The sequence below is a fragment of the Nilaparvata lugens genome, chromosome 5 (assembly GCF_014356525.2).
Source record: "Nilaparvata lugens isolate BPH chromosome 5, ASM1435652v1, whole genome shotgun sequence".
Taxonomy (NCBI): domain Eukaryota; kingdom Metazoa; phylum Arthropoda; class Insecta; order Hemiptera; family Delphacidae; genus Nilaparvata; species Nilaparvata lugens.
Window position 1 is genome coordinate 43,174,380 of NC_052508.1, and position 13,147 is coordinate 43,187,526.

The 13,147-nt window shown below is 34.2% G+C and overlaps 1 protein-coding gene across 1 annotated transcript in view; it reads right to left on the reverse strand.

The window, feature by feature from the left end:
- Positions 1–13,147, reverse strand: part of LOC111048923 (serine palmitoyltransferase 2) — a 62,502-nt gene that overhangs the window by 37,622 nt on the left and 11,733 nt on the right. Inside the window, exons 5-6 of the mRNA XM_039428390.1 lie at positions 12,652–12,870; positions 1,278–1,441 (exon numbers count right to left, since the gene is read on the reverse strand). Coding sequence (XP_039284324.1) covers positions 1,278–1,441; positions 12,652–12,870 — 383 coding nt within the window. The remainder of the gene's footprint in view (positions 1–1,277; positions 1,442–12,651; positions 12,871–13,147) is intronic.

The window sequence follows — 13,147 nt, forward strand, 5'->3', positions numbered from 1 at the left end:
TCATGATATTGAGCTGCTGACATGATCCCCCGACTCTGGGGTTCATTGCATTCTTTTTCTTGTTTACAAGTAGTTTATTATTAAACTAGTTGTAACATTTGATAACGTTATATGTCTCCTGGATTGGCCCATGTGTACCGGCGTCTAAGGGGGCTGCTTGAAGATTGTGTTAGCGGTTACAAAATTCTTCTCCACACGGAAATCTATCAGCCTCTGGCCGCGTTCATTCCTATTACCCAATCCATACTCACCGATCACTTCACCGTCTCTTCCCTCCCCAACCACAGCATTCCAATCCCCAAGAATCAATAATGTCTCATTATCTTTTTCACATAGTTTAGTACCTATTAAATCTGTTCATATACCTCCTCCAAGTCCTCATCACTATACCCAGATGTTGGCATGAATAGTTGCATGATAGCTATATGTTCCCCTGCACTCTCCAACTTGGTCAAAATTATTCTATCACTAAACAGCATATAGCTTTTCACTCATCTTCCCCACTTCTTATCCAAAACTATCCTCACACCAATTGTACTGCATTTGTCACCTGAAATAATAATCCTGTAGTCTCCGCTCCAAATTCACCCTCATTCTCCCATTTAATTTCACTCATTCCAAGAACATTGACATTCAGTCTCTTCATCTCCATTTTCACATTCTCTATTTTACCACATACACCCAATGATCTAACATTCCAAGAAGCAACTCTTACAGTTTTATTTTCCTTGATGAACCCATTTGAAGCTGTCCCCACCCGGAGATCCGAACGGGAGACTACTTTACCTCCGGAAAATTTAGTTATAGATGGACTCAACATGATAATAGATTTATAGGGACGGAAAAATCGCATAGCCAAAATTCGATGTGTGTGTGACTGGCTCAAGATAGCATGAGTAGCACAAATTAGTAATAAAAAATGCATAAAAATAACATCATTGAAATGAACCCCATTATAGAAAACACAGATCTAAGTAAAGGGTTTATATATAAAATAGATGGTTCTATCAAAATGTTTATAATAGAATGTAGGTAGTAATGAGCAGTTTTTAAATCTGCTACTGAAATAACAATTCATAGTTTTTAATATTGTAATAATCAATTATAATTGGTACCAGTAATTAGGCATTGTTCATGATTGGTAATTGGTTTGAGCTTTGATAATTGAGTGGATTTGAATAGAATTCTACTTGTAATATTGGAAACATGGTTAACCTGGAGAAAATTTTTTTAAATGTTTTGAATTAATTTCACATTTTTTTACACAAACAACTGACCTTGTATTTTTTCTTGAGCGCTATGAGCTGTGGAAGTTGAACGATGGAGCCTTCCATACTGTAAATGCCTTCAACAACGATGAGAATCTTTTTCCAAGGCCTGCGAGTCCTAGGCTGGCCATAGATAATATTCTCCCTCAGGACAGCTTCTAGACTGGCAACATCTGCAACAGATCTCGATTACAGTCTCGTCCATGCAAAACTAAAAGTAACCAAGATAGCATCAATACTGTCAATTACTAAATACGTGTATTATACATCATCAATCATTGCTTTCTTTCAATAGATAGGCGGTTTTTTTTCATTTTCTAGTAATCTTCATTTATGCCTAGAAATCAACATGGTAGCCAATAAGTAAGTCATGAACGTCATCTCATTCAATAAATTGTCCAAATAGCGGTCAAACAGGTAATCAGTTTTTTTTTTAATTAATTTGTTCAGCCAATCCAGATAAGCCATATCCTGGAATCGTTTGGCCTTTCATAGCTCTAGAAAACAAAACATATAAATTCAATTCTACTCTTTAGAAGAATTCAAAACAGGAGTATGTAGAATAAATTATTAATATCAACTATTATTTAAAATAGTTCATTATAACGTAGCCTTATTATGAATGTTAGGTAAACTAATGAATGTTATTCATTGATATTGTTGTCTATATTCATTCTAAAGATTTGTTATTATAGATGTTATTATATATTGTGACTTAATTATGATTTCATTATGTATTGTAATTTTATAAAATACTTTGTGACATAGCCTTATGAACTACTGTATCTTCAGGCTAAATAAATTGATTGATTGATTGATCAGATAAAATAGAATAACTACAGTCACAGCTATCTACTCTAAAAAGCGGTGGAAAAGGAAAAGTGACAACAATACCTTACTATCATGCCACTGACTCTAAAACATGAATCTTACTGTAGAGCACTATGGGCGACTGGAGTCTTACACAGTATTCTGCTGCTAATAAGACGAGATTTTATTGCAATTTAAAAAGAAGTCCTATCATTGAATTAACTTTATTCGTTAATCATTGCAATTGCATGGATAATATCTCATATTGAATCAACTCAATTCATGACGTTACGTTGAGTCCATTATTAAAACATGCGATAAGGTTCAAGACTATTAAACACATCTAAAATATGACATCAATTAAAACTGGACCATTCTCGGTCTCGGTATATTCAACTACTTGCCGGCAGGCTCGCTTCGCTACCCTTATCCGTCTAGCACGGGGGGCTCTGCACCCTGGACCCCCGGCTGGATCATCCAAATAAAAGGATCAGCAGGCTCGCTTCGCTTGTCTGCATTTTTCATTAGGGCCTGCGTCCTTACGTCAAAAGAGACTTTCAGGCTCAATCCATTCACCAGTTTTATTTGAACTTATGTAGCGCAGGGTTGCAAAAACATTTATTTTTATCGGGATTGATTAATATTCAGTTATTTCTTAATTAGAGACTTGGTTAAGATATGAAAATTATTGTATTTCAGTCTAATAGTTCTTTTAGGGCCGGTTTCCGAGCTCCGGATCTATAGTTCCAGACTTACAGAGTCCAGGACAGAAATAGGCGCTCGGATTTAAATTGTCTTTCTGAGTCATAGATATATATCTTTTAAACTCCAGGATCTATTAAGTTCTAGACCTATTTTGAGTCTAGGACTTGACTCATTAAACATGGGGGAAATTCACAATATTTTGTTGTTGTAATGTTGACAATGAGAGACAGCTGATGAAAACGTGAATTAGAAAATATAGTATGCTGCATCGTAATGTACAAGCGCAGTAGTTGACGTTTTCGTTCTCTGTGTCAATACAACTATAGAGTTGTCTTGCCTGTGCTTATTTTTATATCTGGTTATTTATGTTCAACGGATCTCGAAAACGGCTCTAACGATTTTCACGTAATTTGGAACATAGTAGGTTTACGATATAAAAATTCGATTGCACTATGTCTCATCCCTGGGAAAACTCGCTGAAGGACATTAAAAGGATAATTCATCATTGGAAGAAAGGATGTCTTTATAATTTCGTCGTCTGTCGATAACAGAAGATGCGTGTGCCTGTGTGGGAGATCAGCTGTGTAATCATTCAATCAGATTACCGTATCTCGCGAGAAATATTATCTAGAAATTTTATCAAAATAATCGATGTGTTGACATGACATGGTTTATCACTCTAAATTAAAGTATATCATGATATTCAAAGTTAATCATTATTTTACAGTTTTAAGTGATTAGTGAGTGTTATTTTGTTATTCAATTTGGTTTGTAAACAATCTAAACTAGTAGTTCTGTGAACAGTAGACCTCGCGCAGTTTTAAACCGCAGCCTCCTCTTATACTGTCCATCACAGTAAATCCTGTCTGTATGTCGTATTGGCGAGATATCGGTGTGAAAACGACTAATGGCTGTTGGGGTTGGTGTATCGAAAATGGTAACATCAAAAGCTAATCTCCTTCAAGACATACTGGCAACAGGACAGCCCAAGTTCAAAGCAGAGAAAGTTCGAAAGACAATACTATGTTACTTTAGTTATTAATTGCATGCGTTATTGCACGCAATCAATAGTTCATTTATTTATTTATTTATTCACAATGGAGACAAATATGTCTCCTTAACAATACAAATTGTACAGATACAAATGAAAAAAAAAATGATAAAAATAATACGAACTTATGCAATAATAAATAATACAAACAACAAAAATACCACCTAATTCAAAAATGAAAAATACAAAGATTTCAAATACTTATGAGAAAAGAAAAAATAAAACAAATTGAGAATTAAAAATTCCAAAACTTATAGAAATTAAAGAATATAATAACGAATAATAAACAAAAATTTTATCAATAGAATAAATAACATTTAGGCCCTATAACTGAACGACGTCCCAAACCATATGCACATCCACACTGATACACCAACTATTTATTTGATCGGATCATGCTTACACAAGATTTAATTATCATATAACGCTTTCCGGAATTTAGCACGAGAAAACCAGAAGACATCTAGGCGCCCAGACAAGCTGTTATAAGTTAAGTTCTTTGCATCCTATTAATAGTGCATAAAAATTGCATTCTATGAGGCATGCAATTTATAGTCTACACAGCTGCTGATTTTTTACCTAGTTACAGTGAGATATTGAATTGCATGCGTTATGGCATGCGATTTATAATCCACTCGACAGCTGATTTATGATGAATAATTTTATGGTCTGATTTTTACGGTAATATTGGCGTATGAAGGAGGCTCCTTTTTCATTTTATATTATCCTTGAAATGCAAAATTTCCAAAAACCTTGTATATACGTCGACGCGCAATTTAAAAAGGAACATACCTGTCAAATTTTATGAGAATCTATTACAGCGTTTCGCCGTAAATGCGCAACATATAGGGGAGAATGGGGGAGTGCCGGTAAGTTAAGCAGCATCCTTTTTAGTTTTTGGTAAAACTCTCAATTTTGTCTGGTAACATTTTTTTGGCTTCTACATATCACAGGCTACAATATAATTTTTTTGTAGATACTTTGTGACAAAATGAGTACCTTAAATTTTTTTATCTTAACCCTTACACATACCGGCATTACCCCGACCCTTGGGGTAATGGCAGTAGGGACTTTCCCCATGTATTTCTAATTGCGAAAATTTAATAAAACAAATTTCATATTTTTTCGTGAAAAACGAACTTGAACCATCTAAATATATTATAGGGATTTAAAGAAAAGACTTAAGTATGAGAAAAGGTATTTTATTCACATCATTAAATATTTTTATTAATTTAAATTATATTTTAATATTTTTTAATTAATATAATATATATATTAATATATTTCAATAATATATTATTATATATTTTAATTATGTTAATATCAATATATTCCAATTAAAGTGTTTACTGTTGTATCATGCTCACAGTGAATTGACTCGAAACAACCATTAGAAACAGTGATGGGCAATGCCGGTAACCTACTGCCATTACCCCACAGTGTCTTACCGGGGCTACCCAAAATGCATGGCTCTACTGAAACGTTTAGGATAATCAATGGAAAATCAGTTTGGTCGATGGTTGATACATGAAATTGAAGCCTGATTAGTACACTGGGTGATTATAACATGGAACCAATGATAGTGTGAACAGAAACAGTATTTACATTACTGGAAAGTCATGTGAAAGTTATAACAAAAACCAGTTGACATTTGGCAACAAGCTAGCACACCAAAGAAAAATGGCTGACTGATGCCAAGCTGAAAATTAGTTTTTCTTTTTCACACCAAGCATCTAGTGTGGTTAGCAGCGAGTCATGGAAAGTCATGTGAAAGTTATAACAAAAACCAGTTGACATTTGGCAACAAGCTAGCACACCAAAGAAAAATGGCTGACTGATGCCAAGCTGAAAATTAGTTTTTCTTTTTCACACCAAGCATCTAGTGTGGTTAGCAGCGAGTCATGGAAAGTCATGTGAAAGTTATAACAAAAACCAGTTGACACTTGGCAACAAGCTAGCACACCAAAGAAAAATGGCTGACTGATGCCAAGCTGAAAATTAGTTTTTCTTTTTCACACCAAGCATCTAGTGTGGTTAGCAGCGAGTCATGGAAAGTCATGTGAAATTTATAACAAAAACCAGTTGACACTTGGCAACAAGCTAGCACACCAAAGAAAAATGGCTGACTGATGCCAAGCTGAAAATTAGTTTTTCTTTTTCACACCAAGCATCTAGTGTGGTTAGCAGCGAGTAGAAGAAATACATAGAGTGGCATATAGACTGCTTACCGGGGCGACCTCCTTACCGGGGTAACCCCACATTCCCCTAAACATTTAAACATTAAGAGAAATGCCAAACCGTCGACTTGAATCTTAGACCTCACTTCGCTCGGTCAATTAGAACTTTTCTGTTTTCAAATATTTTGACTCAAAATTGGACCTGAATTCGAGTGTATGAAACATAACCTACTTTTTGGACCATTTATAGTGTATAAATAAAAATTCGGGGAAGAAACAGTTTTGGGCTGTGCCTGTTTGTCCTTCCCCAATCATTTTGAAGAATAATTGTGTTCTGTTTATCAATAAACTAGTAGTTCTGTGAACAGTAGACCTCACGCAGTATTCTCATCCACAAGTACCTGATTGAAACTATATACCTTATGGAAATACAGCAATAGACTGGCTTCTCCACACATCTGTGTAATCACTTGTCAGCTGATTTATGATGAATAATTCTATAGTCTGATTTTTTCCTTTTATAATTATCCTTGAAATGCAAAATTTCCAAAAACCTTGTATATACGTCGACGCGCAATTAAAAAAGGAACATACCTGTCAAAATTTCATGAAAATCTATTACCGCGTTTCGCCGTAAATGCGCAACATATAAACATTAAGGGGAGCACTTTCCTGTATCCTTTCACATGTTAACGTAGGTACCTTTTTCTTAAGAACCATAAAATATATCATAGTTCTAATTGCACTTTCAGAAAGAGCTTCATTTTCTGTGTAAGTAGAAATGATAAAAACAATCCTGTCATTAATTTTTAATTTGTAGAAAACTCTCAAACAAAACATTACAGAAAGTTGAAAAATATATATAATAAATAGAAATGAAAAATTTGTTTCAAGATAATATGTGATTTTTAGAATTTCCAATTGTACAGAATAACATCTGGAACATAGCAAAAAAAGAATCAAACAAATATCTTGAATGGTTTCTGAGAAAAAGGTACCTAAAGTTGAATAAATATGATTTTGAGAAAATCGCATAAAACAAAAAAGTTAGTAATCACACACTTTTAGAACTGTCCTAGAGCCTAAGACGGGGTGTTTTTGTCTTTCTCTTCAAATTGGTCTTCCAGTCTCCTCTTCAACATATGTCTTTGTTGTCTGATCTTTAGTGCTTTTATTGATGTGGAAGCTGTTTCCATATACTAAAATTCCGTATGCAATTATGCTTTGTAAAAAAGCAAAATATGAGTTTCTGAGGTATTTTTCCGGTACAAGATTCTACAACTGCCTTAACAAATAGATAACCCTAGATAACCTAGCAGAAATGAAATTAATGTGGGGTTCCCAGGTCAACCTGTGATCAAAAATTAAGCCCAAAAACTTTAAACTATTGTTATTGTTGTGTGTGCAATCCCTGAAACTAAATGCCATAAGCTGAGTTTTATCTTCGTTCAATTTAAAGCCATTCGCTGTGAACCACTTGGAAGCTTCCGCCAAGGTATCAGCTGTCATATTATGTAAAGTGTGTGCATCTGAATGAGAATTAAGAAAAGTGGTGTCATCAGCATACAACACAGTCTTGTTGTTGATTGTGAGAGGAAGATCGTTTATCATCAATACAAAGAGAAGTGGTCCCAATATTGATCCTTGGGGGACGCCGTACTTTCCTTTAGCAAGATCAAATCTCTTATTTCCAACACAAACAGCTTGCTGGCGATCGCCAAGGTACGAAAGACTAAGGCTCTTTCCACTGACTCTATAATGAGCTAATTTTTCTAGCAAAATATCATGTTTCACGCAGTCGAATGCCTTGCTCAGGTCACAGAAGGCAGCCTGAGCAAAGCACCTGTTTAAAAGACTCAATTACAAATTTTATTAGTGCATCAAAGGCGTCAGTAGTGGATCTTCCCTTCACAAAACCAAATTGATGCTCCGATAGTACCCAAGATTTACCAAGTATTCATACACCTGTATATACATGACAATCTCTAGAACCTTGGAGAAGACAGGTACTATTTGGATGGGTCTATAACTGGAAGGTTCCTCTTTTGATCCCTTCTTATGAACGGGAACAACTATGGAGACTTTTAATACATTGGGGAAAACACAAAACACCCTGTGTAATACACCTGTTTATACAAATGGTCAGTACTGGCACTATAGAGTGAGCAATATTTTTGAGAAGACAGCTTGATAAACCATAGAAATCTTCACTCTTCGAAACTTTTAAGATTATGAACCACTTTAAAAATCATCTCTTGACTCACCTCATGGAAAAAGAATAAGCTATTTTGCACTTTATTGACATTATCATTGAGCAATGCACTGACTGTAATTGATGACTTGTCTATCTTCTCGTGCACATCATCTACTGATTGAATGAAATAATTGTTCAGTTTGTTTGGTTAAGGAGTAGATAAGTTTACAACATTCTTGCTGGAGGATAAAGTTTTTATAATTTGCCATGCTTTCTTACATTTTTTGTTATTAGAAGATTCAATGATTGATGCGACAGAATCCCTCTTGGCCTCATCTAATGAATTTCTGTACAGTGCTCTGCATCTAGAATAAAGTGTTTTCGAATGTTCGGTTTTATGTTTTTTGAAGTTTTCATGTAAGAGAGTAAGTAGAATCTTAATCTTACTAAGTTCAGGTGTGTACCAGTCAGCCTTACATTTGAAATTCTTTCTATTATTAGCTTGGGAAACTTTTTTCTACAGGTCTTTCGAGGGATAGTTAGATTGAAATAATATAAAACTGTATAGAGGAAGGATTCGAACATATCACTTTCATCTGACTTTTCCATGACAGCACACCAATTCACTAAATTTAGAAACCGATTAAATTGTAGTAATTTATATTTAGTAACAGGTCTTGAAGTAATAGCGACAAAATCGTTAGAACTTGACTCAACAGAACTACAGGGCACACATATCGTGACACAATCATGATCAGAGTAGGAGAATCCTGAAACACTTGAATTTGTCATTTCAGGTTGAACGTTTGAAAAAATATTATCAAGACATGCTTGGTCTCTAGTGAGCAGAGTATTGAAAATACGATGATTGAATTGTCTCAATCAATTTTTCAAATTATTGGAATGGCAAGTTTCATGATTGACATCAAAAACAGAATTAAGATTTCCACCAAGAACAATAGTATGGTCATTATAGCATCGTCTAGACAAAAATAGTAGCGATTCCTTCAATTTGGTTAAAAATACATAGAAAATTACGATACCGTAATGGAAGTGAGTGAACGAGTGTATGTGTGGGATCATTCAGCTGATCTCACGAGAAGGTATTTCATGACACCTAATTAGGCGATTAATCTACTTCAAAACAATAACTGAGATGTGTTTGGTCAGTTAAATCCAGAACTTAATTTCAAGTCCTACCCTCGTCGAGGGTTTAAAATCACGCCTTATTAAGTTCTGGATTTGACGATTTTTGTTAAAACCTTAACTCGGAAAGAGAAGAGAATCTAATTCAAGTTCTGGACAAGTACTTCACTCAGAAAGCGAAATTATAAACTCTATAGTCTAATGTGATCTTTAAACTCCAGGGTCTACTTAAGTCCTCGACTACGTTAACACGCCCTAACTCGGAAAGCCAGATTTTCGACTCCAGAGTTTAAAGCCGGTTAAAGTCTAGAACTTGGCTAAATCCCGAGCTCAGAAACCGGCCCTAAAATTTGAAACAGGAATGATGTGGAAAACTTAACAATCATCCATATCTAATCCTATTAAGTATTAATTTACTTGAGGAATGTAAAAAAATGCATTGCAAACTCAATGAAAAGCTTGTGAGAAGAACCCCTCTAATTTAGCACCACCATTACTTGAGCCAAACCTGTTTACACTTTCAAGTTAATTTGTTTCTGAAACCCTGGGAAACTTACTCAAAACCCCCCAAAAATATTAGACGGACCTGTGTACCAAATTTGAACAATTTGTGCCTATAAGATAATGAAAAAGCTGAAAAATTTGGATTAACGCCAACTTTGAGCGTATCTTTAGCAAACAATTTGTGTCCTCTCAACTTGAGATATTTAGACACTAGCTGAACCTATGGATATAATTTGAACGTTTTCTGTCAATTTGGTCTTGTAAAAGCTGTGAAAACGCTAAAAAACACATCTTTTTTATATATCTGTGGCCGTAGGCTATTTTAAAGCCCTGATACAACATTTTTCCACCTCAGCTAAACCAGTGTAGGATACCAAATTTGAATAATATCTTCTATCAATTAATAAAAAAAGTGAGAAACACATAAAAACGCTGAATACCCACTAATTTTGGGCGTATCTCATTGATTAAGAAATCCTTTAAAGAAAGAATGTCATTACCCTAACTGAACTTTATTACCAAATTTGAACATTTTCTCTCGAATAGTTCATGGAAAATCTGAGAAAACGCAGAAAAAATCGCTAGGAAAACCACCTATCCTATGCGTATCGTTAACGTAATTCTGAAGTCCTCTTAAGACAAAATTTCCAGAACCTTGCTGAACTTCTGAATCAAATTTGAACATGATCTGTGAATAAGTTCTTTGGAAGGCCTAGAAAACGCAGGAAAAAAGTTCAAAAACCGCGGAACTTGAGCGTTATTTGAAACCCCTTCCAACATGTTGTAATACAACACTATTATACTTCAGTTGAGTATGTGTAACAATTTTAAACATTTTTTGCCAATTAGTTCTTGAAAAAGCTGCGAAAACGCAAAAACGCTGGAAAACGCTGGAAAAACGCAGATTTTGGGCGTATCTTTGGATTTTTTTTCAACCCCGTTCTTAGTGCGTCTCTACAAGGCCAACTGAACATGCATGGCAAATTTGTAGGTATTTGGTCCAGTAGATTTTTAGTTCTGTTGATTATGAATGAGTGAATGAGTGAGTGAGTGAGTAAGTGAATGAATCAGTGCCATTTCGCTTTTATGTATATTCAACTATTAATTATACAGATAAGCAATCCTCAAATTCTCAGACAACAATAATTTACGACACAATAACGAACAAATCATAAAATATTCAGTTGATCGCATTATGACAAAATCATACGCACATACTAAAATATTTAGTTAATCAATTCACAAAATTAAAAATAGATCAAACCTCAAGGGTCAAATTAATAATTTGCGCGATAACCAAAAATGTTCCAGATAATAATTGATAACATGATTTTACGACATAATAATGAATTAAGCCTTGAAGTAGGCAGTTGATCAACCCACAAAATAATGAATATAATCTAAATGTTTCAAGTAAACTGTACTCAAGATACAATAATAAACTCATGACACGATAAATGAAAAAATATGAAACATTTCATTAGACTCTTTCTTTTATTTTATTTTATAAAACTACAAAGTATTCAATTCAATAATGAATACACACAACTAATGGGAAAAAATAAAAATATTCAATCAATAAAGTTACAACATATACATAGTATACTAGATGAATAGTTTCATGAAAAAGAAATGCAAGTGCCACGCATGTAAATGAAATCCTTGCATGTTTCATTGGCTTCATGTATTGTGTCTGCAAATAATACAGAACTCTAATTTATTATTCACGCTTTCATTAATTGATGTGAATTTCTCGATACATTACAAACTTCAATGTAAAGACGTGATTTTCACTTTATTTACCAACATTTTTGCATCTAATTCAATTGAAAAAGTAACAATTTAAAAGGCTTTGGGAAGCATTGGTGAAATGTTGAAAAATGTATCCATAATATTAAGGCGAAATGAATAATGATTATGTTGACAGTTCCACTTGTTAATAATTTCATCCTAGCTAGTTTTGCCGCTCGGGGCTTCATCTTCAGTGGTATTCTAAAATAAGGACTTTCTTTGAGTAGACTGTGGATGTTCTTCATCCATATTCCTCTGTCTAACTCAAAAATACCACTGATATTTTTATTACGATCATTTTCATTTAAGATGATACACTGGGCATCGACATTAGTTTTTATAAGATAAATAAAATGTTGAACTTGAATGTTATTTATTTTACCATGAAAGTGTTTGTTAAAAAAAGAAACACATTTTTCATGAATGATTGAAAACACTGTTCAAACCTGAAAAATTGGCTTAGGCTACTATTATGCTTAATTCAGAGAAGGAAAGTAACTTGTTTGTCAGGTTATTTAATAAAAACTAAATTACTAATATGAATTTTGAATATCACAAACGTAATTAATTTATGTGCTAAAAAACTATATCGAATGAAATTGAAAGATCATCTTTATTCTGTTTTTAAAATGTGACAGGTAAATAGTGTCATTATTGTAAGTTTTCTTATGTAATTATATATTGTGCAAATAAATTATGATTATTTTCAATACACGGTTTCTGTCAATAATAGAAGTTATTTTAACTCTCTGCAGTGTATCTGAGAATATGTTAGCAACAGCGTGTCGAATGTTGTAATCCAACTCATCAAGGGTCAAGGAGCAATCATACAATAATGACTCCATTGAAAACGCTAATTTTTAGAAATGAATGGAACATGAATTGTTAATGCTATTCAATATATAATTTCCAAGATAACAATTTCATTCGTACATATTTTATTTACACTGAATAACCAAACAAACAAGTTGCTGAGTATGATGTTAATGGGAGAGTGTAGCTTACTATTATGTTTGAAGACTTTGATGGTGGCCCCAGACAGGCGTAGGCCTAGGATGAGGGAGGCGTGGTTTTTCTCGTCGCTGAGCACCAGGCAGCCGGGCGAAATCAGGCAAGGCAGGTTGAGTGAGTTGGTTGCAAAGCCCATCCCGAAAACAATAGCATCTTCCATTCCAAGGAATTCGGCAGTCAGCGCTTCTAGCTCTTTGTGCAAAGGGTTTGTGCCTGCCCAAGTACCAAACAAATAAGATTTAGCTTATGTAGATGTGAAGAGATATGAAATTTCAATTTTATTCAAATACTAATGGATACAAATCTATATCTATAAAAGGCTAGGTCCTGACAGACTGAAATCACACCACAGCCCAAACTACTGAGCCTAAAAACTTGAAATTCTGCAAAATTGTTTATGGTAGCCTCAAGACATCCACTAAGAAAGGATTTTCAGAAATTTTCCCCCCTGAGGGAGCTGGGGTCCCCCAAATATTTAGTACTTTTTAAC